The following is a 27,171-nucleotide window of genomic DNA, read 5'->3' as shown; positions in this document are numbered from 1 at the left end:
CCCTGAACCTTCAAATCACTTGCTTCCATCACTGGAGATCCTTCTATCAACTGATACTCTGACTGGACTCACTCTCCCCTGGTTAACCTATTTCAACTCTCTGTTATTCTTTCCCATTTCAGTCACACTGAATCTCAGACTTTGGAAGAACAGATTCCTCTCCCCAATCTTAGCTGTCTGTTCACATTCTCCACTAAGTCCTTAATGCCCCACTTCCCTTCTGTTCTCCCCTCCACTGTGCTCTCTAGAGCTCCCACTTTCCATTTTTTTTCATTTTTTTTTCATTTCATTTCATTTTCATTTCATTCCCTCTCTCCATCTTTTGGTTTTCACCTAGATCTGGCTTCCTCTAAATAATGCTGCATCCCTGGCCATCCTTTCCAGTCCTGGTTGTACCTTCTCTCATATACCATCCTTCACAGGTGACTGTTGGGAAGGGGAACTACTTATTTCCTGCTAACCAATGCCATTTCCAGAATTTCCCCCTTGCCAATACTCAGCAAGCTCTCCTCCTCTGAAATTTGTTTTCTGTCTTGGTGAACACCCAGGACATTTTCCTTCTTTTTCTTAGTGAGTTCAACGCTAGTTTCATGGTCTCCTTCTCTACTCCTCTAACCCAATATTAGGGAACTTTAATTTACAGGTTTGTGTTCTCTTATGTACAAAGGGCTCCCCCCTTACATGTAGCATGGGAGGGTCCTTGTGTGGCTTGAAGGGAGGCAGAATAGACATCTCTAACCTCTTCTTTCCTCTCTCCATCTCACCCTTACCTTAACGCCATCTCCATGTCATTTCTCCAAGGGAGATTTTATTTCCTGCCAGGAGGGGAAAGGGAGGTTGGGGTCAGAAATTTGGCTGCTCTCCTCTCCTCAGAGAATTACATCTATCCATTCATTCCCTTAAATATTATTATTCTAGGGGATATGGTTTTCAGAGAAAGTCCCATACCAGTGGGCTTTGGGACTCAGGTTATACTTAAATCTTCTAACTTCCAAATTCCTCAATTTACTAAGCTGTTAAGACCTATTCCTCTACTCAATAGTGGGCTAGTAAATGTTTAACAATCAGCTCTCAAAAAAAAAGTATGCACTCCACACTTTTCAGTTTAGTCTACATTAGTAAAGCATTTCCCAATAGTTTTTTGAATCTAGACAATCAATAAAACAGTAATTCAAGCCCTGATATGCAGTGTCTGGTGATTTCCAAGATGTAAATACTCATAACAATGTCTCTGGAGAGGCCATATCCCCTGCCTCTGCTCTAGCTCAGCTACACCCAGAGATAGGTATCCCCTTGATCGTGTCCTTGATCATTACCCACAAGTGTTCTACTTCCATCTGCAAGAACTCTGAGATTTATTTACCCAATTATAATATTTAATCATTCATATTTCTCTATGATTTACCTATTTCTATTTCTTGCCCTCACTGTAACTTATGATCCTTCCACCCATCCCTATCTGCCTAGACCAGGATTGGTGAAGTATTGGCATGTTTGCTGAGCTAAGGTGGGGGGCTGCTCTGTTCCCCCTCTTCCCAGCGCCTGAGGACATTTTTGCATGCCTCTCCCATCTCTCCAGCCTCCCAAAGTGAGCACTTCCTCCCTCTGCTCTCTGGAGTAGTGGGATGGCAGGGGGAAGCTCACAGGCAGCTTGAAATTGTAGTTTGGGCAGGAGAACTTGAAAACTTTCACCAGTGCTGTCCTAGACACTTTTGGCTATACTTTTCTCCTTGCCCAAACCTGATTTCTCTGTGAACCAGTTCAGCTGAACACTGCTATTGACTCAAATTCCTTGTTTACCAGTGCCATCACCACTAATACTTTGTTAAACCCCCATTTTGAATTATTCTCACCATCTTTCTACTTTGCTCCTCACATGCTACTGAATAGAGTTGGTGGAAATCACAAAACATACTGACTAGGTCCACTCCAGATTTATGTTATATAATCTCAAAAGGACATCAAAGCAGTCCTAATCTTCTCTCACCGATTCTTTCTTCAAGGCAGCAGTCCCAAACTTTCTCTTCTCTCTACAAGCTTCCCACAGCACCCTTTACCTTACAAACTCCTTGAAGAGAGAAACTCTGTTCTCTTTTTCTTTTTAAGCCTACTGCTCACCACCTGGTAAAGAGTTAATATACGATTGTTGATTCCTTTTTAGATAGTATGGGCCCAGATCACCTTAGCTTAGACATCTTACCACTATGGATCTTCTCATTATATTTAAACCAGATTTTCCTATTTCAGTGTGTCAATCTGAAAGCTTACCCACAATTCTACTTTTTAGAATATCTGTTTATATCTCTTTCCAGATATAAATTGATTTGTGATAGAAGACATTGCATGGGAATAGACAAGAGAACAATAGTAATCTTCTAGTAAGTAAACTTTGCCAATACATCCAGTCTTACTGGAGCTTCATCTAGGACACATAATATTAGAAGTATGGTCACATGAATGAAAACATCCTTTATTTTTTTGCTAAAATTAACAGCAGCAACAAAAACTCTTTTCTATAGATAGAACAAAGCTGAGCTTAGTTTCAGAGGGACACACGAATACCCAAAGTCAATGACTGTGGACCCTTTCTGAGACACCCACAATGCTTAAGTCATATACTGTACCACTGTATCCTATTTTTAGTTGACTCAGTGCAGGTCAGACATACTAACTAACCCCCAAAGCAGGTGACCTGGAGGCTTTCTAGGGAGAAGCCTGCCTCTCAAAGGAGTTTTTTTTTTAAATTCTAACCAGTCCTGAATGATTCCAGAGACCAGAAGAGTAAGGTCTGGCCTGAGAAATGTCATAGCTTTAGCCAGAGGGCAGAGCTGCCAAAGGGGCAGTCCTGCTAGAAAATCCTTCCATTTCTGACTGGAATGAAGAAATTAATTGTGCCCTCAGTCCATAGGTGGATAATGTGACTTTTAATGGATGATAAATATAATGATGACAGTAACAGCTAATGATATGATTGGAAAGGAGCCCACTCAATTTTGCCATGACTGGAAGATGCACTCTCTTGGTTATTAAAGCATCTAGGAGCCATTTAAAATGAGATGTTCTTTTTAATGGGATGAGCTCATTACAGTGGTACCCTAGCTCTTCCTAAAGTTCATAGCAATTAAAATCAGAAATAAAAATACAACTGCCAGAGGAGTTTGGCAATATAATTGTTGTATTTGGTGTTTTCTTGTTTAATGGCTTATTTCTTTTCAAATAAATTCACTCGAATCACATTGAATAAAACAGAGCAAACAAAATGTCACAAGAACTTAAAACACTCTGACCTTCAAAAATGTCAAATTTAAAATTCTCTCCTTGTAGGTAAAACACTTTTGGATACTATTTCCATCTCCAGATTGGAAATTAAGTCAGGGAGGAAATAGCCTATTCTTCCTTTTATCTGTGTTTAGACTGTAGACAATCTATGACTGTTTTGAGCAGTATAAAATTTGGCTGAGTGATGGCAGTTGAGTGATACAGAGTAAATTGTTTATAAGAATTGATTGTATACAAAGCTTGATTACTCCTCTATATCATTTTAAACCTACTTGCTGTTAGCATAATTTAAAACGTATTTTTAAAATATTATGTTACTTCCTCTGCGTGTAGTCGATTTTTTCCCCTTCACTTGAATTTCCATTACGACTTGTAATTTTCCTAGGGAAATTCAGTATGGTTAAACATTAAAGAGAAGCAAATCCATTTTCAGACCTATGTTTAAACATGAAAACCATTTGCCTACACCTAACAAAATATCCTTCATCCCTTTGTAAAGAGAATGTTAACTCAAATAGATGTTAAGTCTTTCCCCATCCCTCCACCTCCAGCAGCCATTTAGACTTTTCATCTCATTATTTCTCACACATGTGCCGGACTACAATTTAAATGCAAATGATCCCCCTCTTTATTATCTGCAAAGTTCACAGCAGACTGTGTACAGTTTGTGACTGTGCTGATGCATGTGAAAATTAAACCACAGTTCATCTGTATTCGAATACATTCATTATCCTGGGTAAATTCAAAAGGGCGATTCATCACTGGTTTTAAATTATACACTCCAGTTGCAGTGTACCAAGGTTTACGGAGAAACGACTTTCATTTACGGCACAGGAAGGCCTTCCTACAATCACTGGGACCTCGGAACTTCTTCCTCTGTATCCCTGCAATTAGTTCTCAAAGACACCAGGTAATTGAAATAAGAAACTCCATTTTAATGTGAATAAATTACTTGAGTGGAAAAGGCGCATTTATGGTAATGCTACAGACCACTAGAGGACCTCTAAGCATTCTAGACCCCACCAAGAATTTTGCCACATCAGTCTAAAATGCAACAGAACTATGATCAGTGATTCACTGAACCATTACTTCAGTGCTTTTTCTTTTTCTTTTCTTGTAAATCCAGACCTTTCAAATATAAAATTATTTGAAAATAACTCGTTGGTGGAGATAGATTATGAAAAGAAAAAGTAGAAACTTGTCCAAACCTAGCACACCGGGGTGAAAAATACTCCCTCTTGGGCAGCTATCAGATGGCTATTTAAATTAAATCCATTCAGATTCTATGAATCTAAATGGAATGTAAAACACTGTATTCTGAACTCAATACTGAGGTGAAGCAATCAGCTCCTAGATACTAGGGCGAGGACCATGAAGGAAGCCTGGGAAAGCATAGCACCAGGCTTTTGCATTAAAATGTGCCAATTACTTGTGTCCACAGTGGAATAGAAGCATTTTCAAAACCACTGAAACAAGGTCCTATCTACAAATAATAACCAGAGCCTTAGGAAACTGATGTAACTCACACATAGGTACAGGAAACTATATTAAATGCTCCATGCTAGGATGAAAGCATTTGGTGTTTCATTTTATCAACTTATTTTAAGGTATGTATATTTGTGTGTGTCTGTATATCATATTCACATTCATATTATATACAAAATATGCATGTATATATACACACATATATGCATAGGCATGAGTATACACAAACACACACACACACACACACACATGCTACATGATAAAAGCCTTTTTGTGACCCTCTCCTGAAAGGACAGTTTAAATTAAATTGTCGCTTTAAGAGAGGGATATAAAAAAGCTTTTTATCTAATTTGGTTTTTCTAATTTGGCTGGATCTTATTAAGCTTCCAGGAAAAATCATCTAGTACCTTGGTTTAGAATATGAATTCAGACTCCAATAGTTAGATATAGGATGAGTTAACTTTTTTTACTTTTTTATCATGGAGACTCAAAATGATTCCCCAAAGCAAGTTAAGGTTATTTTTATACAGGCAAGTAAGAAACGAGAACTATTAGCACCTAGTAAATTTAGGCTATAGAGGCCAGCCACTCGGAGAATTCTGATCTCCCTCTCCAGCCCCACAATGAACCTCGTTTTCTTCTTCATTCCATATGCTTATTTCAAATCTTCACTTCACAATGCCCAGGTAGGCATTGCCTGAAAAACCATTTTCTTTGATTAAATCCAATCTCTTTGATTAAAGTAATGGTTTGGACATCCAAACTGATCAGTTTGCTACTGCCTACCTTGACTGTCAAGCTTACGTAGACCGAAAAAAACAACCCGTGCTATCAACTGTGCCCATCAATTTTATACATATTGATACTGTCCAAGGGCACCCTATTTTGCAAGAAAAAGTTTCTAGCCTTGTTGTGGAGATTATAAATTCGAGGATTTTTTTTGGACAATGTTCACATAATTGTTGTTTAATCATTTCAGTTGTGCTTGATTCTTTGTGACCCCATTGGGGGTTTTCTTGGCAAGTATCTGGAGAGGTTTGCTATTTCCTTTTCCTGATCCATAATTATGAGACTTCTATTCTATGCATCATCATTTTTAATGCTAATATTTAATGATATAACCTGGATTCATTTTAATACCTTACACCATCTCTTGATTTCTTAGACTTTTTTGTATGGTGACAGATTCAATTTCGAAAACTTGTATCAGTCAACAATAAAAAGAGACATTTACATTTGGCTTGATTGTCATTTATTTTTCTTTTAAATAAAGTTCCCTTGAAAGTATGCAGTAATCAGAAGGAAGGGAAATCCCAGGACATGATTCCCCCACATTTTTTTCGTACAGCCCTATATAGTTTAAATTATAATTTAAAAACACACACACAAAAAAATGAGACGGCACAAGTATCAGTGCGGCCCTGACTGTCTTCATTTTAAGTTAGTTCCCTGACTTTTCATACATCTTTCGTATAATAAATGTATTTATGAATGTTTGAATATGTATTACATACATTGTAAATGTACAAATAATTGACTTACTGGCATGGTTAGTAAAGATGTACATATTGCACAAGATGAGCTTCTTGCTGACTTAAATGATGTACCTACAGTACATTTCTTTGAAAGCTCAACATCCTAAACAAGTTATATTATTCTAGACTAAGCCAAGTAAAACACAATGATTGAGAAATTAATTAGGCTACAAAAACGGGTAATTCTAAGTCACTTTGTATTGGGCCCAAACCTTCTTCTGGCCCATTAAATCCTAGCTCCCCTCTAGCTCCCCTTCTTCCTGAGGATCTGAAAGTGCTTGGAGAGCAACATCCCCTTGGGCTAGACAGCGGTTGGAGGGTGGAGCACAACTCGCAATGGGCCATTCGGCTGGCTGCTGCGAGACAGTGGCAAAGTCTGGATACGTCCCATATTTCTAAAGTGGAGTACCTAAAAGGCATGTAAGACCAGCCTACCGGGGGCTGTTAAGGTGGAATCTAGAGCTCTACGTGAGGACAGTTTTTACAGGTGGTGTGTTCCTCTAACAACCTCAAATACATTCCTTAGCGTGGCTTTACATATCAGACAAATGGAAGTAAATAAAAATCCCATTCCAAATGTCATCTCAGCTGCATTTTGTGTATGTCCTTTTGGCTTGCAATCATCCTAAGAAAGAGCTGGACTGCTCCCAGAGATGTGGGAGGCCCCTCAGTCCATGGTTCAGAACCTAGGGGGAAAAATTGCCTTGATTCGGCGAAGGAAAATCTCAGCGGCCCACACTGCTGAGCTTGAGTTAGACCAGAGTCAAGAGCGAGGGAATCGAGAGCTGTCCTGCGTCTACCTATACAGCCTCACGCACACTTCCTAGCATGAAAGTGCATGAAAGGAAATTACTGGAATAAATGCTATGGGTTTTCTTTGTTGTTATGAAACACCAAAAAAAGGCTTCTCCAAAGCCTGCAGAGGGTCTGTTCCACTCCTGTGTGGTGTTGTTTATTCCTGAAGCAAGGTCTCTCTCCAGTTAAAGCCTCCAGTTGGTCCATGTGTAAGGGGGAGAATGGGTGGATCTGTCAGCTGCCAGACTCCCGTTTCTCCTAATTCTTCACAGGAACAAAACCCTAGATATGGAATCTATAGTAAGAATGGAAAAGAGAGGGAAAAGATAGAAATTTAATGCCACGAATGCAAATTTTTTTTCATCAATTTAATGGCCTGTTACCAAAAACAAATAAAATAAACATAAATGGTTAAGTGTAAAATCTTACCAGAAGCTCAGCCTTTTATAAGATAGACAGATTCTAATGAATTAACAACAAACAAGCCAAATATATTTTGATTCTATGTCCCTTTGCAGGGCTGAAGTTACTCTACCTTGCTCTTTTCATATATCTATATCTATATCTATACATATATTTTCATTTATTTATTTATATTATATATCTACAGATATGCATATCTATATATTTATGTGTGTGTAATGAGGATTTGCTCCCCAGAACTCTAAAACCCAGCTTCCTATGTTCCCTCTCACAGTATGTGCTAATGTTGGGAAGATATAAGTTTTGTGTAGCTCTGCCCCCCTCTCTCTCTTCCCTTGATTGAGCTGGGAAAGCAGGCTTTATGCCAGGCAGGAGAATCTTCACATGTGAGTTTACTTTTTGTTAGATAATTAGTTTGAACTCCTATTTCTTTTAGTTTTATTTTCTTTCTACTTCAACTGATTATTAATAAACTTTACAAAATATAATACTTGGAGTTATTGGATATTAATTTTAAATCTTACATATATTTATCTCTATATACACACATATATATACACATAGATACACACATATTGTACATAGAGGTGTATATATATATATATATAAATACACACAGATATATAATCTTCATGTTCATACATATAATTGTAATTGTATTATATAAAATACATTTTAAAAGAAATCTATAGTTAGTAGCCATGGTAACTCATGAAACTCAAGAGAAATATAAAAATGTTGTTTTGGCTAATGTGGCTCCTTCCTACTTCATACACACAAATACACATATTTAATTATTTAATTACTGGTACTCTAAATGTGAGACTCTTATCCAATCCTAAAAGGACATTATAATAGCAGAAATGAATTACATCGACTTTAACTTTCTTGTTATCAATAAAATCAGAAGATAGGAGGGAGTATCATATAAATGGAAAGATGGCTCTCAGGTTCTTCTTAGAGAAGCAAATAAAGACTTTGAATGATTATGGTTTATCATCCACCTAAAAGGCAATATGAAATATTTCCTGTAATACTTAGTCATTTCATGTTGTAATGCTCACAAAATCTTTTTTTAAAAATCCACCATGAAGATAATTGTAGCTTCTCCATCAACATTGACTGTAGATGTCAGGTTTCTTTTAGCCCTACATAGAAGAATGATTCTATACAATTCTCTAAATTAAAGTAAGATACTCTTTGATACTTGGGGATAATGGCAAAACTGTGTTGGAAAAATATGTTTTGGGAATAAGAAATGAGAGACCAAAGACTTGTGGACATGTCATGAATATATTTTTTTTTGAGGAAAATAATCAGGAGGCAATGGATGTGTCAAGCACCAAACAATATAAAAATGAAGTTGATTATATTTTAGTAGATAATAAATTACTTGTTATTGATATTGGAACCCTTCCTGGATTAACTATTTGGGTACGGTCAGACTGGTGACTTCAGGAAAAGATAAAAATTAATTGAAAACTAGAAGAATAAAAAGATGGTATGCAATTAAAAGAACTCCAACTTGACTTGCAGAGATAAGCTGTAGATGCTGAAAAATGGGACCTGGATAAAAGAAAGAACATCTACACCAACTGTAACCATTTCCTAGATAAGTTTAAATAAAATAAATTAGTTGACATGAAGAGACCAAAAGAACCTTGCTCTCCTAGCCAAGAACAGAGCTCTGGCATCCAAAGATGACACCAGTTTAGAATGCAAGGTCATTTGTCAAATCTTATGAGAAGGATAGTAGAGGATTCTCTGCCATAGAGCTTCATCAAATAGCAGGAAGGCAATTGTAAAATAGACATTAAAACAACCCTAGAGTTTTAGTTCATATCAATTAATTGACAAATCATTTAATTAACAAACCAATTATTGTGGAAAAAAAAGATGGATATAAAGTCAATGTTGAGAGTGGATTATGGGAAGATAGAAATTCTGATACACTGTTGGTGGAGGTATGACGTGGATTTCAACTGCTGTTGTCACTCCATCCTCCAAAATAGACTATACCTGGAATGAGCTAAACTATGAGGTAGAACTTGTCTACACCTCAGACATTTTTCAGCCTGTCACAACTTCTCTATCCACCATCTTGAGTTACAATCTTCATCAGTGGAGGTAGAACTCATATCAAACAGTCCACAGATCCATTAGAGTATTGTAGTCAATAACCCTGTTAACTTTTTTTTTTTATATATAAACTCTTAACCTTCCATCTTAGAATCAGTACTATGTAGGCAGAAGAGCAGTAAAGGCTGGGCAATGGAGGTGAAGTGTCAGAGGCCAGTTTGAAACCAGGACTTCTTGCCTCTAGGGCTGGCTCTCTCTATCCATTGGGCACCTAGCTGCTCCAACCCTATTCATTTTTAAATAGTCGTTGGTAAATTAGAGCAGCCTGACTAATTAAAGTTCAGGAGTAATCCACATGTAGAGGCATGTTCTTACCTTAAGGAAATTCTATGCAAAAATAGGAAATTATAGTAATAGCTAGTGCTCTTATAGATTTACTAATGTTTTCTCACAATGACTCTAAGGGAATACTACATTACCAAAGGATTCACCGCAGGTTCCCTTCAAATTACACATTTTTGTATCTCGGCTAAATGCAGAGATCTTGGAAAAATCAGGATCACAGAAATTTTGGAGGACCAAAGGACAAAGACTTGGTGGGCAGGTATGCATGAGTTAAGAATCTTCAGGTTTGGGGTTCCAGTGGGTTTTTGAAGGGCTTATGTCCACCCTTTTAGGGATGGAGAAAAAAGAGAAAGGCAAGCCATACCAGGGATCTCTGTACTTGTCCTTTGTTGGGCCAAGAACAAGAGAAGCCTTATGGCTGTGGGCAAGGGAAAGTGGAGGCAATGAGATTGGGCACAAATGCAGGAGACTCAGTGAATTGGGATTAGACTGGAGCCATCTGGAGGAGGTGGAGAATGGTTAAGCCAAGCAAAGATGGGCGAGATCAGATTGGGCTGAACAGATTTAGTTGGTAAGAAGTCAGTGTGTTCTCTAGACCTAGACAAATTCCAAAAATGTGGTCTGATTGGCACAAAGTACAGGGGGATCATGATCTACTCTAAGGCTGCCTTATGGTTATCATTTAAGTGGCAACAATATATGGTTAACTCATATTGAGCTGGTAGTCATTTAAAGCCCCTAAATCTCTTTCCCATGAACTGTTGATGGGTCAGGTCTTTCCCATACTGTATTTACATAATTGATTATTTTAACCTAAATAAAAGACTTTACGTGTATTCCCAACGGGTTCTAGCTTGTTGGTTTCAGGCTAACATTCCTGACAGTTAAAAGCATTTAGATTCTGTAGCATCTAGCACAAACATGCAGTCCATGCCAATGTTTGAACCAGATTAAAATATAATTAGGAAATATTTAACAAAATAAAAAAATACAATAGAACATAGGTAGTTAATATGTAGCTTTCTAAGTCAATATGTTGCTCCCAGGGATCCCTAAGTAAGATTTAGTGACCTCATTTCTATTTGAGTTTGACACCAATGATAGAGCATATTAGCTATTTTCTTCAAATTGGATTAGGAGGAAAATAGGAAAGTTTGGTCTGCAAAAACTATTTTGGATATGAAAGAATGCCAGGGTGGGGAAGCTTCAAAACCAGACTTTCCCAAATTAATTTGGCAACAGGAACCTTGGGGATTTTAAAAGAGTTTAAAAGAATCCATGTATGCTTGATTAAAGGGAAACTGCTTCTATTTTGGTGAAAAATTAAGGAAATCAATTTTGTTCTAATATTGAAATACTGCTATTGAAATTAGGTGATTGAGTTGGAGCACCTTCCAGGAGATCACATGACCAGCTAATTATTTTTGATACCAAATGGGTTTCCCCATTTGCAAAATGGGCATGAAAGGATCTGCCTCTGGAATGTTATGAGGAAAAAATGAGATAAGATCAGTAAAGTGCTTTGTGAATCTTCAAGTGTTATATAACCACTCTATTATTATAATAATGCTCATTAATTCTAATAATTATAAATAATACCACTAAACAAGTATATAAATTATGTAATGAATTACATACTTAATAATATTATTTATAATACTATTATAATATATTCTGCTGGGGGAAAATACATCCATCAATAGAGTTTCTTACAGAATCTATTCTCATCATGTGAAATAGCACAATTCTGCAGAGCAGTTTAAGAAATGCTAGGCTAAATTCAATTTTTTTATATCAGCAATTTAATCCGAATGGAATTACTTGCTATGGGGAGTTTGCGATTGTGACTATGTAGTGTTTTATCATCTTTAAAAATGCGTTGTTTTTCTAATTTTGTCATGATGCTTCCAAAGTGAGATTTCTGTCTAGCATCATAAACTTTTAAAGCACAGAAGAAATGGTAAGGAATTATCTTCCAGATTACTTCCACATTCTCTACTTCTACCTGTTGAAAATCTTAGAACATAGATTGAGATATGTTTTTATGTAGATGTGACCAATGTGGGAATTTGTTTTGCTTCAGGATACATGTTTGCAATAGGGTTGTTTTTCTTTTTTCTTTTTCTATAGGGAAGGTAGGAAGTCAAATTTTCATTAATATTTAAAAAAGACAATCTTCTTACTCATTTTTCAAGGTTACATCCCATCTCTGATCACCCTCAACAGAAGTGAACTTTCCCCTCTCTGAACTGCTATTCTCTGTACTACTTCACATGAGACATTTTTTTGCTTTGTATTTTAGTCTTGTAGGATTATGTGGCTTTTTTTTTTGAGAGATAATTCAGGAGAAATATTTAATGAGTATTTTTGAGCACAAGGATTCAGAGAAATTTATAATTCAGTTGAAAACTCTAAATCAATAAAAATATCAATACATTGAAAATATAATTTTTAATAATAATCATCAAGATTGAGTAATACAAATATTATGAGATTATAAGAATGAGGTTACCACTTCTGGGCTCATTTGGGCATCCCTTATTCTTATGAGGTCACAGAGGGAAAAAAAAGGATTGATTATGTGTCCTTTTAATCCTTCTATTAGATTGTAAGTTTCGAGAGGGCAGGAGTAGTGTTGTCTGTATCTTTGTAGTCCCAACAACACCTGGCACAATGTCTCCCACAGAGGTAGGTCCTTGGTAAATATATCAAAGGGCTGACTGACTCCCCCTAGTTCCAGAATGAATGAACTCATTCTGGAATGAAGTGACATATAACGATCTTTTATTTTTATCAACTAGCTAGCCACTAAAATGTAATAAAACCACTGCATAAAGCCTAAGCAATGGTGTGAATTACCTTTCGGACCATCTGCACAAAGTCCTTGGAGTTCTGGGGGGAGAGTCCTTGGAGCTGGCAAGTGCATGCTTCCAGAGAGGACGCATGGGCCACTATCAAGATGTTATTTCCTAAAAATGAAAAAGCACAACATGTGAAAATGGATGTGGGAGACAATACACAGGTCATATGCAAAATGGCAGCATACCCTTGTGGCTCCCCACATTTCTTTGTATTATATATTCTATTCCACCAAATTGTGCTACTCATTGTTCCATAAATACTTCTCTTGCTTTCCTGCCTCCAAACTTTTGTTTATTCATTTCTGGAATGTTCTCCCCACGTCACCATTCCCCCTTCATCTCTTATCAAATTCTATCCATGCTTCAAGGCACAGTATGACTGTCACCTCCTCCATGAAATCTTTCTTGATCCCTCTACCCACTGTGCCAGTTGAAAATGAGCTTTTTCCTTCTTTAAAATGAATGTGAGGGTGAAGCTGTGTAGCTCAGTGGATTGAGAGCCAGGCCTAGAGATGGGAAGTCCTAGGTTCAAATCTGGCCTCAGACACTTCCCAGCTGTGTGACACTGGGCAAGTCACTTGGCCCCCATTGCCTACCCTTACCACTCTTCTGCCTTGGAATCAATACAATTCACAGTATTGATTCCAAGACAGAAGGTAAGGGTTTAAAAAAAAAAAGAATGTGAAGGTGGGGGCAGCCAGGTAGCACAGTGGATAGAGTACTAGACCTAGAGGAGGGAGGGTTAAAATTTGGCCTCAGCCACTTCCTAGCTATACGATCCTGGGCAAGTTAATTAATCCTGATTGCCTAACCCTTCTTGCTCTTCTATTTTAGAACTGACATGAGGATAGAGGGTAAGAGTTAAAAAAAAAAAAAAAGGAAAAAAGAAACAAGAACTTGGAAGGTGATATGATGCTTCAAGTATTACCTGGAGACAGAGAGACCTGGCTTCAGATCTCCTGCCTCAGACACTAATCATGCTGTGAAAAGAGGGGATTAGAAATAATGGCTTCTGGGGTTCCTTCCAGCTCAAAATTTATAATCTTTTGTACCTCTCCATAAGTTCTATCTTGTGATATAGGATTTGTGTTACAGGCAATCAGGCAGAGTGGATAAAGAACTGCCATGCTAGTCAGGAAGACATGGGTTTTTTCCAACACCTAATGGTAACTGTGTGACTGGGTAAGTTACTTAACTTCTCTGTTTCCCAGATAATTCTCTAAGACTATTTATCTATCACAGACAAAGTGCTGATTTGCATTGGTGGAGGGATCTTTCATATCAGGAATCCCTTACATTGATGAAAAAGAGTCCTGGCCCAAAATAAATGAATAAATAAAAGGATCAGTAGAGATGTCTTTTATTTTTTCTTTTATACTTAGTTCTGAGCCCTTGAAAGTTTCTAGCTAATAAGACATTATTCTTTGTGTATAAAGATTAGGTAGTAGTAAAATGAATGATGTACAAGTGACAGCTAAGAACATTTTACAATAATTTGTAAAATTATTCAGCCTCACTATTCAAAAATCCAATCACTGATTTGAAAATAGGATAGTCAAATGTTTGCTTTACAAAAGAAAGCGAACAGCTAGAATTTTGCATACATGGGATACAATACTGAAGAAAATAAGATTCAAAACTTTCAGTAGCAATCAAGTGGCTGTGTAAACAAGAACAACTTTAATAGACTAAAACAATAAATGCCTTGCCTAGATTAACACTATTCAGCATGCCATGTGATCAGCTAACAGGCAAAGTGGACGTGCTATAGAATCTATTTCTAAAAATGAGTGCCTCCAAATAATAGCCAGCATGACACCATCTAATACTAGATGCCATGTTACTTAGGGTAATGTTACCATATCTAACACGGCTCCATCTAATATTCTGTTTTATGTTACATGGGGCAATGTTATGATAGCCAGGATAGTGCCATTTAATTCCATAAACCAGGCTATCTAGGGCGATAGAATATTTAATTAATCAATACATAAATATTTAATAATTTTATTTGTTTCATTTATATTTAATATATTTAATAAATATCTAGTTTAATTTTATTTAATAACTTTAAATTTATATTTAATATATTTAATAATATACTTACCGATATACTTTATTTAATGCACTTATATATTTATTTACTTTATGTTCTATAATTTAATAAAATATCCAGTATGGCACCATCTAATACTGTATTCCATGATATCTAGGGTAATATTACAATAACCAGTATGGCTCCATGTAATATTACATTTCATGCGACCTGGAATAATATTACAATATCCAGCATGGTACCATCTAATTCTGTCTTCCATGTTATCTAGGGTAATGGTACACCATCTAGTAGCTCCATCTAATACTGTACTTAATGTAATATAGGGTAATGGTACACTAGCCAGTGTGGTTACATCTTATACTGTTTTTCATGTAATCTAGGGTAATATCACAATATACAGTAGGGTTCCATCTAATATTTTATCTCATATTAGGTTAATGGCACAATATCTAGCATGGTACCGTCTAATAGTGTATTTCATGTTACATTTGGCACGGTGCCATCTAATAATAATAAATCTAATAATAAAAGGTTATCTAGGATAACCTTACAATATACAGAAGGGATCCATCTAAGATTGTATTTCAAGTCAGAGAAAGTAATGTTATAATAGCCAGCATGACTCCATCTAACAGTATAGGGCAGTGTTGGTAAAGGTTTTTGAGTTCGAGTGCCCAGAGGGCAAATTCAAGCCCCTTGCGGCCCCCCCTCCTCCCCATTACCTGAGAGAGTGGAGGAAGGAAGTGCTTGCTTTGGGCAGCTGGACAGAGGGGCAGGGCATGCAAAAAAATGTCTTCAGGTGCTAGGAAGAGGGGGAAACAGAGCATTCCCCCCCATCCCTACCTGTGTCAGTCTAGCACGTGTGCCAAAACTTCGCCAATACTGGTCTAGGGTATAGTACTCTAATCTAGGGTAATATTACAATATCCAGTAGGGTTCTATCTACTATTATATTTCAAGTTAGAGAAGGTAATTGTGGGAAACCAATAAGAGAAAGTCACAAATAGATAAAAATCTGAGACTCCTCTTTTGATCCTTTTTGTGATCCACATTGTTTCTTGTTGAAAATGGAAAGCTTTAAGCTCTTAGCAAACCAACAGTCAAGAGATTAACATTCTCCCCTTTGGTCAGGAATGCAGCTGCTGGGTCTCAAAAAGTGGTTTTAGACATTCGAGGGTGAAATCTTAGTTTAGCAGAGGCATTTCGACCCTGAGAAAATATTCCCCGACTTAGCTTACTGATAATAACCCTGCCAAAATTCGGTCTTGGCTTTGTTCTATTCTGAAGTCAAATGAGAATTTTTGTGTTTTGATATGACATCATTTGTAACTTCTGCGCAAATGCAAATTTTTGGAGGGGTTCTTTTGTGTGAAATGAGTCTTGAAATATATATAATAAACCCCATGCTCCCGGAGACAGAGCTGGAAATATGAGCTAAAAGATCTTCTGTGTCCATTACTTCCTTATTAACTAAGCCGTCTTTATCAGATTATCTTGAGATGATAGATAGATCTCAAGATTTGGTGCCCAAAACAGGGATGTTGGAACAGCTGGATAAAGGTAAAGATTTGCCCTCCCCCTCAGACAACTCCCAAATTACAATGGTTTAGTTTCTGCCCGAAGAAGGGCAAGAAATCCAGAGTTTTCAGAACTCTCCCCTTAAGGGAAGACATTAGAAGTCTGACCAAAGGGGAGAATGTTAACCTCTTGACTACTGGTTTGCTAAGAGCTTAAAGCTTTCCAATAAGGTCACAATACTTTTCAACAGTAAACAGTGTGGATCACAAAAGGGGTCAAAAGAGGAGTCTCAGATTTTTATCTATTTGATTCTCATATTGGCTTCCCACAGGTAATGTTATAATAGCCAGCATGATTCCATCTAATCATACAGGATACTACAGTACTGGAGTACTCTAGTTTAGGGTAACATTATAATATCCAGTAGGGTTCCATCTACTATTGTATTTCATGTTATAATATATTTCATGTTAAAAAGGGCAATGTTACACTATCTAGCATGGTGCCATCTAATTCTGTAATCTATGTTTTCTAGGGGAATGGTACCCTATCCAGTATGGCTCCATCTAATACTGTATTTCATATTATATTGGGTAACGTTACCCTATCCTGCATGGTACCATCTAATGCTGTATGCCATGTTACATGAGGTAACATCACATGCAGCAAGGCTCTAGTGTGTACCTCAATGTAGTTTCCCATCATCTAGGATACTCAGAAGACATCACAAATTTAACATGGAGGTCCATATGAAAATTTAGGGAAATAATTCTCTTTCCTGTTAACTACCTGGCTGCTAAGACAATCTTAAAAACACTAAAACAAGTATGTCAATCATGCTGGAGACATCACCACGGGACTGAAGATGGAATAGAAGAGAATGCTGCTTACCTTTACTTTTACATTCACTTATGATTTCTTTTGTAACCTGGAAGCTTCTACTGATGTATGTGTCATAGGACTCAGAAATCACTAATTTGCTGACTGGTATATGAGGTCTATAAAGAGAAGAATGACCAAAAGGAATTAAGACATTTTGACAACTGGAGAGATAATAAGTAATAATAATAATAATAATAATAATAATAATAATAATAAAGATCTATGTTATGAATGTTCCCTACTAGTTGTGTGACTCTGGGCAAGCCATTTCATCTTGGTATTCCAGGCAACCCTCTAAGAGTACAAGATGTAGAGGAAGGGCTAACCTGTATTGGTAGGGGAATTTCTCAGATTGATGTGAAGTCCAAAACACAAAAGATAGAGTGACCAACCTCCATCTCTTGACCACCGGTCCTATATCTTTCCATACATACTTTTTTTACCCTTGATTAACCATATGGCAATCCTAAGGAAAAGGTGGGTTCAGGAAATATTATTCCCATTTTTTAAGTGGGGCAGCTGAGGAGAAAGCTTATCTCTATCATTCTACCATAACGATAACAGTATATTTACAAAGCGATTAAAATTTGCAAAGTTTACAAGAGATTAAAGTTTGCAAAGTAGTTCCCCCACAGAATCAGGAGTATACATATTTACAAATAAGGAAACTGAAATTTAGAGAGGCAAATCTCTGAAGAACTAAATGTCATTATACAGCATCAACAGTTTCCCTCAACTACATGATGCCCGATTATTTATTTACCAATTGACCTTGCTATTGTCTAACCATAGCTATAATGATTTATTATGGTCACAGGGCTAAGACAAGGAAAAGCTGAGATGATCTCTCTTGATCTAATGAGGTTTCTAGATATTTCCTGAGTCTGTACTGGGCATCCAAAAATTCTTCAAAAACAAGCTTAAAGGGGGCAGCTGGGTAGCTCAGTGGATTGAGAGCCAGGCCTAGAGACGGGAGGTCCTAGGTTCAAACCGGAACTCAGACACTTCCCAGCTGTGTGACCCTGGGCAAGTCACTTGACCCCCCTTGCCTACCCTTACCACTCTTCTGCCTTGGAGCCAATATACAGTATTGACTCCAAGAGGGAAGGTAAGGGTTATTAAAAAAAAAACAAGCTTAAGAAATATTTATGTCTGTTTCTACTTCTTCGTTTAAGTAGGCCTCCTGGTAAAATGAAAAGGACATTGCATAGATTTAGATGAGGAAACTGAGACTCAAAGAAATTAAGAGACTTGCCCAAGGATATATAACTAGTACAAGTCAAAGCCAGGTCTTCTAATTCCTTGATGTCCATTCCACTATATCATGGTTCTAGGCCTAGGTTGAACAAGTCTATAAGCATCATGATATAGTGGAATTCAATTCAACAAACATTTTCCAAGTCTCTTCCATGTTCCAGGTGTTCTGATAGTGTATTGAGCATCAAGAGATGAAAATGAGACAGGCTATGCCCCCAAAGAGCTTATGCTTTACTGGGAGAAAACAACACTTGCCCAGAAGGAAACATAAGTTATCTACCAAATAAATACAAAAGTATTTTTGGAGAAAAGGTAGCTAAAATCTGATGGTATCAGGAAAGGGGTTGGAGTAGATGATTTGTGAGGCCCTTTCTCTTGCTCTAGAGCCTTTTATCTGCAAATTGCACATAGGGGGCAGGAGGAGGGGAATGAAGAGATAATTTCTAGAGCAGCAACTTCTAGCTTGAAAATTCTATAATTCTACATCTTGTGAGTATTGACAAAGACTTCATTTTTTTCTATTCTTAACTACAGTTTAAAGAAAATGGATGAAAAGTCACTAAATAGCAATAAGGTACCAAAAAAAAAACCAGGGTACTGTTGCTGAAGTAACAATTTGTGTTTGATGATCTGTTTTATTTTTTCTGGGTCTCAAGGCCTATAAGACAGTATTAATTTTCTCTACTGTATTAATGATACTTTTGCCATGACAAATCAATGACTCTCAGGGGACCAGAAACACTTATTTAGTAATTCTCCAACCCCATCATTCTATTCCTGGGCCTATCATTCATCATACATACGATAGAATGTAAGGTCCTTCAGGGAAGGGATGATTTCATTTTTGTCTTTGTATCCCCAATGCCTGGTAAAGTTGTTGTTTAGTCATTTTCCAATTGTGGCCAATTTTCCATTACCCTTTTTGGGATTTCTTGGCAAAGACATTGGAGTGGTTTGCCATTTCCTTCTCCAGTGTATCCCTATTTTACAGATAAGGAACTGAGGCAAATTTGAGTTAAGAAACTTAACCAGGATTACTCAGTTACTAAGTGATCTGAGGCTGGATTTGAACTCAGATCCTCCTGATTCTGGGCCCAGTGCTCTATGCACTGTACTACCTACCTGCCCCTAACAATTAAAACTAACAACAATTGTGATCCAAAAGTAGGATGGGTTGTTTAGAGGTGTGTCTGGATCCCTCTCCTTGGTGGTCTTCAAGAAGAGGCTACATAATCACTTGTCAGGATGATATGATGGGAATTCTTTCTCTGAATAGGTGAGACAAGATAGCTGTTGGAGTTGCTTTTCTAACCTTCAAATTCTGTGATTCTGTAAATTTGTTTGTCTTTTTTGGCTAGGACTGTATTGAAGATCATACAGGGCAAGAGTCTAAACCATCTTTAGCAGATGGAACCCTGTTATCATTTTTTTAACCCCATAACTTCTGTGTATTGGTTCCTTGGTGGCAGAGTGGTAAGGGTAGGCAATGGGGGTCAAGTGACTTGCCCAGGGTCACACAGCTGGGAAGTATCTGAGGCCGGATTTGAACCTAGGACCTCCTGTCTCTAGGCCTGACTCTCAATCCACTGAGCTGTCCCCACCCTGTTATCATTAAATGGAATCATACAACTGAACAAGAAAATAAGAACTAGAACTCAGTTCTCCTAGCTTTTAGTCAGGCTTCTACCATTACTTTGGTGCCACTTAGCACTTCCTTCAATGCTTTGCTTTAAAAAAAAAACCCTCACCTTTCATCTTAGAATCAGTATTTTATATTGGTTCCAAGGCAGAAGAGCGGTAAGGGCTGGGCAAGGGGGATTAAGTGACTTGTCCAGGGTCATGGAGTTAGGAAGCCTCTGAGGCCAGATTTGAACCTAGGACTTCCCACCTCTAGACCTGGCTTTCAATCCACTGAGCCACCAAGATGCCCCCTTGAATGCTTTTCTGTCTAAAGGTAATCCTAGAGGAAGGCTAACTTGAGGAACGGCAGCCTCTCACTTTCAAAGGCTGACTTTCATGTGTGCTCAAACAAAAAAAAAAGTCAATAGGTTTAAAAAGCAAACAAAAGTCTACACAATGATATACTTATAAATGGGGAGAGTGAATTGGGAACAGGCACTGTGCATGTCCTGTCATTCGGATTTCCTGGATTCATCTTTCTTTTGCATACACACACACACACAAAAAGGTGTAGATGGAATGATCCATGCACATTTTTCAAGTCAAAAAGAATAAATTTAACCACTTAAGGGGAAAACCAGAGCCCTGTATTCAACCAAGGCTAGCTGGCTACCTTGCCCAGGCTGGCAATAAGTCTCCTGACTCCTCCTGAGAACACACAATTTCTGCTGGCTCAATGACAGTATCTTTGGCTGTATTCCTTGAACCAGAGCAAAACCCAAACCTGAGAAAGACATATCATAATATAGGGGAACGGAACAAAATGTGAAGTGCAACTAGGGGAGGCAGGGAGGCGTTTTAAAATTGTGAATCCTTTTCTTTTACCTATAAACTGATTCCTCAAGACAAGGGGAAGTAGTAGGGAGATTATTCCTCCAAGAAAGTTAGCTGAAGCTCTACTTACAGATTAGATAAAAAAAATCCAGGAATCTAGACCCTGTTTGCCTCATGGAACTAGAAAGCCTCTGAATTTTTTTCATCAGATTCGTGCTTCAAGCTTTAGAAAAAGAAGGAGCAGGCTATCACAGGGGAGAAAGAGATGGTTAAAATGGTCACCTGTCCTAAATATAGTCCTCAGACACATGAGTGGCATCCTCCCCGATAGTAACTAGAAATGTCTATTAATATAAAAAGTTGTTTTATAAGTAGCTGACTCTGTTCTTAGTGGTTAACCTCAAACATATTCATTGAGGCCAGACAAAGTTAATTCCTTTTTTTGACAGTCACTAGACTGATCCATCAGAATACTATAGTCAGAATATTCTTAAATTTCAGCAAAGCAATTCATATAGTCTCTCCTAGCATATTAGTGAGCAAAATGGAGAGTTATGGCTTAGGTCAGTGATGGTGAACCTTTTAGAGATCGAGTGCCCCAACTGCACCCTCACACTGCACGTGAGCTGCTCCCTTACCCCAGCCAGGGGAGGGAGGAAGTGCTCCCATTGGGTTGCTGGGCAGAGGGGCAGGTGATATCCTCAGGCGCAGTGGTGAGGGGGAAGGGAGCAGCCCCCTCTGGCATGGATGCTATAGTCTGATTCAGAGCTGGTTGAATGTTAGGTCCCAAACCAGTCACTAATGGACCAGTGCCAATATGGTGGGAAGGCCTTCTGTGAAATCTACGCTCAGTCCTTTGATGCTCAACTTTTTTTTTTTTTAAATCAGTGACTTTGATGAAGTCTTATCAGATTTTCAATGGATGCGATATTTGAAAGGATGGATAAAAGGTCAGTAGGAAGAAAGAGAATCCTGAATCAAATATAATTTCAGAGATAATAATAAATGTGAAATCTTAGAAGTGGGTTAAAATATCAGCTGCACGAGTCCAGGAGTTGGAGGGGCAGGAGTTTATGTGAGGAAGGGGCAGGGGGTTTTAATAGAGCTCGATCTCAATAGGAGCCAACAGGGTCAGACAGCAGCTCCCTGAAAGAAAACTCAATGTTTTGTACGTGAAGGTCTAACATCAGGGGGATGATTGTCTCGCTACTCCGACTCGTGCTCAGTTCTTTTAGGAAACAGACAAACCGAAGCCCATCGTGAGGAAGGCAGCGAGGACAACGAAAGGTCTGGGAATCAAGCCCTATGTGGATCAGAGGAAGGAACAAGGGGTTTGGGCCAGAGAAGAGAAGGCTTGGGAGGTGTTGGGGAGGCATGACAGCTGTTTTCAATGTGGAGAAGGTGTTTTACTCATTCTGCAAGCTAGGTGGCACAATGGATAAAAATGATAACGATAGCTAACATTTATACAGCACTTACTACGTACGGCTCTGTGCTAAGTGCTATACAACTATGATCTCACGGGGCAGCGGGGCAGCACAGTGGGTAGAGCCCCAGGCCTGGAGTTGGGAGGGCCTGGATTCAAATGTGGCCTCGGGCAAGTCACTTAACCCTGATTGCCTAATCCTTGCCATTCTCTTGTCTTAGAATCGATACTAAGACAGAAGGTTAGAGTTTCAAAAAATTATTTTTTCATTCAATCCTCATAATAATATCTTGGAAGGTTAGTGCTATTTCTGATCCCCATTTTATAGATATATTTTATAGATATAGAGAAGTTAAATGACTTGCCCAAGATCATACGGCTAGGACTTCACAGGGTTATTGTGGGGGGGGGCCTTAACGTGCTATATAAATATTAACTATTAATTTGTGTTTGGTGAAAAACAAGGTGTGTGACCTTAGGCAAGTCATGTAATCCCTCTGAACCATAGTTTCTTTATCAAAAAAAATGAGAACGAGGGGGCAGCTGGGTGGCTCAGTGGATCCAGAACCAGGCCTAGAGATAGGAAGTCCTGGGTTCAAATTTAGTTTCAGAATCTTCCTAGCTATGAGATTCTGGGCAAGTCACTTAACTCCCTTTGCCTAGCCCTTACCACTCGTCTGACTTGGAACCAGTATATAGTATTGATTCTAAGATGGAAGGTAAGGGTTTAAAAAAAATGAGAATGATACTACCTGAACCACAGAGTTGTAAAAGATTAAATGTCTAAGATGTCAAAATGCTTTAAAAAAATTAAAATTAAAAGTGTTTTACCAAATTGAGGCATTATAACTTACATAACACTTTAAGGTTTACAAAGTACTTTATAGAAGACATCTCAGTAAATCCTCACAACAACTCTGTGAGAATCATGTTATATTTATGCCCATTTTACAGATAAGAAAACTGATGTTTTTTTCATCTTTTTTCCCCAATGAAGTTAAATGATTTTCCATGGATCACACAGCTAGTAAGTATTAGAAGTAAGATTTGAACACAGATTTTCCTAATTCTAAGATCAGCACTTTATCTCCTGTGCCATCTAGATGTCTCAAAAGAACCCATATTTATTTTCATGCAATCTTGAACCAAATATGATCAGGCAAGCAAATTAATGCTCATAGAGTAATATAGCAAATTGAGAACTGACTAAGTCTAGTCAGCTACTTCCTTTTATTGGGTTCAAAGTGGTAAATAACTTTTTAAAATTCAATTTTATTTTATTTTCAGTTCTGAATTTTCTCCTTCCCACCCCCATCCTGTTCTTCCATCTACTAAGAAAAGCAAGAAAAATAAAATCCATTACATGTATGTATAGTCAAGCAGAATAAATGCCCACATTAGCCAAGTCCCTTCCCACAAGTCCTACCCCAACCCTGTCCCCCCCCCCCAAAAGGAAAGTGTTTCAATATCTACTCTGACTCAGTTACTTCTCTTTACTTGGAGGTGGATTGCTCGAAACTGATCATAACTTAGAAAATCAATTTTAAATCGATGTCAGGAAATAACGATTTATGTCCGGCTACCTGTAGGTTGTATCAACACTCAGGTTGGCAGCAGCTAAGTCTGATGGGGCTATCCATGCAGGCAAAGTATTTCCAGCCACCCATTTTGTCCACTCAAACAATCCAGGCTCCACACGAATCTTCAAGTGATTTTCTTGTTGTAAACCTTGTAAGGGGAAAAGAAAATGAAGGCAAAGGGAAAGTCATTCTTTTAAGAAAATGTGGACCACATTAGTTAGTAATTGCTTTCCATTCTGATTAAGTCAGCAATTCCTTTTTCCATTTGGCTGCTGTCTCCAATTCATATAAGAATTTGCAAGCGAGCCATTTCCAAAGGTGGTTTTCAATCTCCCAGAGCAAGTTACAAATAACTCAGAAACTGGGGCACTGGCCAAACCATTGTGCTATGGGATGGTGTCTCATTGAAAACAAAATAACCTATAGGTAGGGAGCTGCTGAAGATTCCTGATGGGGAGGCAACACAGCTAGATTTGTTTTAAGAATATTCATTTGCTGGGGGCAATTAGATAGTTCAGTGGACTGAGAGTTAGGCCCAGAGATGGGAGGTTCTAGGTTCAAATCTGGCATCAGCCACTTCCTAGCTATGTGACCCTGGACAAGTCACTTAACTCCTATTGCCTAGCCCTTACTGCTCTTCTGCTTTGGAGCCAATATTGATTCTAAGATGGAAGGTAAGGATTTTTAAAAAATGTATTATTTTGGGAGAAGTGTGATAGATTACTGAGAGGAGATTCATATCCAATCAGTCACTGTCCTGCTAATGTTAACATTTTCCACTTATCCCTTCCTTTCTTCCCACTGCCACTACTCATTTAAATAATGACAATAATCTCCATACATGCCTTGTGGCCTTCAGTCTCATGCCTTTTTCTCGTCTATTCTCAGTCTACTTCCAGAATGATCTTCCTTATCTGCAGTGGGATCATATCACTTCTCAACTTAAAATTCTTCAAGATCTTTTTTCTACTTTTTAGGGACCTTCACGGTGTGACAGTACCCTATCTCATATTTTCATATTATTTACCCTGCCATATCTTCTCTTCTCCTCTGTCTCCTGAATGTGCCATGTTGACTCTATCTGTTTCCATGCTGTTTCCTTTCTTCAATGGAATTCCTACTCATCCTTTAAAATCCAAATCAAATGCTACCTCCTCCTCCATGAAGTCTTCTTTATTTCCCCTGGTTAGTAATGATCTCTTCCCCCATCACCTCCTCAACCTCATAGAGCACTTTGTTTCACAACTCTTTCTCTTTCTTACGATGCCACATTTGGTACGTCTGTTTTTGTGCCTTCTCCCTTTTGCTAGAATGTAAACTTTAGGAAGTCAGGGATCATGCCTTATGTAACATTTATATTTCCTCCAAAGGTTAAACACCATGCTCTGCAGACCTAATAAATGCCTGTTGAATAAATGCATCCATTGCTGGTTGCCGAACATCTATATGATCTGTGTTTTAAAAATTTGTACCCTGGGGACTTCATTTCCTAGCAATCTTTATTCTTCCTGGGGTTTCCTTGTCTTGTGTCCCAGTATTGCATCCTGGCATGGGTTTATAAATGTGTTTATAAATTATATATTTATAAAAAATAAAATTGTTTATAAATTTGCTGAAACCCCCACTGGAGGGACTTTTTTGGGGGGCTCTGGCTTTTGGCTCGAGTATGATAGGCTTCTGGGTCTCTGGCTCTTTGCTCTGTTCACTCGGCTGAAGGAACCCCTTTCTCTCTCACTTTGTTTTAATTAAATCCTATAAATTGAAATACTTGGAGTATTTGTTCATTTTTAGTCTTACAGATATGGGAAAAAAGCTCCAAATGTTTGGTTAAGAGTCTCCTCTCTCTAGGACGGCTCTGATGGATGCAGCCCAGGTGCAGTGGATGAGATGAGCTTCACGTCTTACCTTTTAGAATGTTGTGTGCAGTCTGGACGCATCGCAGGGATGGGGAACAATAGACGTGGTCAACAATGGTGTTGCTCTCTAACAAGGCCTCACCTACAGGAAAGAGGGAATCCACTGGATTGAGGTGGTCTGGCCCAGTCAAGTCACGCCTAGCCAGGACACTCATGCCACACAGGACGGCTCTCACCCAGAGAAGCCCAAAGATCGGAACTTCATCCCCGACGAGGAGCAGAAGTGATGAACTCTTTCATCTTTTCTCTGTTCCATCTCTGCAGGCCTAACGAGCAGCAAAATGCCCAGCTAGCAGGGAGCTGAGCCCTGCCTAATCCATGGCCTGGATAATGGATTTTATGATAATAGATTGTAGATTTATATTGTGAAAATGAAAGTCAATAAAACCCCGGAGCATTAACTCGCAGACACCAGAGGCCACTCTAATCTCTTGATGAATGCTTATATATATTTTCTGATGGCATCTACTTTCTTTGGAGCAGAGGTGGATGTGTCTGGATGCTGGGGGTGGGATAAACTAACAAACGGATGGATTCAAAGTCATATGTAAAAAGACTCGGCTTTAGCCAGGCTGGAACTGCTGTTTTGTGTCCTGCTCCTATTTCAGTTGTTCACATACATGGTCATGGCAAAGGCGGCTCTCTTCTACCTGGAAGGCTCAACATTTCCAGGGTTACAGGGACTCACCCCAGCAGCAAGTAAAGAAAACCTGTAAGCCCACAGGGAATGTCCTGTATCCCCGAAGCTTGGAAAGCAACGCATGCATCCCATCGGGCAGCACCGTCTCCCCCTGATCCTCCTGGCCCAAGATGGTAACCCCAAACAGAAGTTATTCTGGGATGACTTACCTACTAGTCTGGCTTGCATACATCCAAACACAGTGATTGGTGCATCTTTCTCATAATCCCGAAAACCACCGCTCCTTTGAGGTAAACTGTGAGGCATATTCAGGTTGGTGCGGATGTAACGGCCTGAGGGGGGAAAATCAGACCCAGGACCACTTGAATTCTCTGCTCGTTAACCCGTTTGTTATTGATCCTGCCATCCTAGTCCTTAATAGCCAAGAAAAGTTAACTCTGCTTTAGAGCCAGTGGAAAACATTAAGAGCATTCAGAAAGCTGATACACTTTTGCTTGGCGATTAAATTCTGGAGTCTACTTTCCATTCTGCTTAAAAATTATAGGTAGTTAGAATTTTTTTGGCATTGGAAAAGCATTAAATGGTTGAGCTGCCTTGTAGTGAGTTCTTCATCATTGGAGGTATTCAAGTGAGGTTA

General features: G+C 38.4%; 1 protein-coding gene across 2 annotated transcripts in view; it reads right to left on the bottom strand.

Annotated features, from left to right (window-relative positions):
- Positions 1-7,251: 7,251 nt before the first annotated feature.
- UBASH3B (ubiquitin associated and SH3 domain containing B) overlaps positions 7,252-27,171 on the bottom strand; it is a 185,631-nt gene continuing 165,711 nt past the window's right edge. For both annotated transcript variants that reach the window (XM_044669647.1, XM_044669648.1), the window contains exons 9-14: positions 26,744-26,866; positions 25,884-25,976; positions 23,982-24,126; positions 17,271-17,377; positions 12,801-12,910; positions 7,252-7,389 (exon numbers count right to left, since the gene is read on the bottom strand). In XM_044669647.1, the coding sequence (XP_044525582.1) occupies positions 7,252-7,389; positions 12,801-12,910; positions 17,271-17,377; positions 23,982-24,126; positions 25,884-25,976; positions 26,744-26,866 (716 nt within the window). The remainder of the gene's footprint in view (positions 7,390-12,800; positions 12,911-17,270; positions 17,378-23,981; positions 24,127-25,883; positions 25,977-26,743; positions 26,867-27,171) is intronic.

This window comes from Gracilinanus agilis, chromosome 3 (genome assembly GCF_016433145.1).
Source record: "Gracilinanus agilis isolate LMUSP501 chromosome 3, AgileGrace, whole genome shotgun sequence".
NCBI classification, from domain to species: Eukaryota; Metazoa; Chordata; class Mammalia; order Didelphimorphia; family Didelphidae; genus Gracilinanus; species Gracilinanus agilis.
The sequence above is the reverse complement of the archived record's forward strand: the minus strand, read 5'-3'. Positions and strand labels throughout refer to the sequence as shown.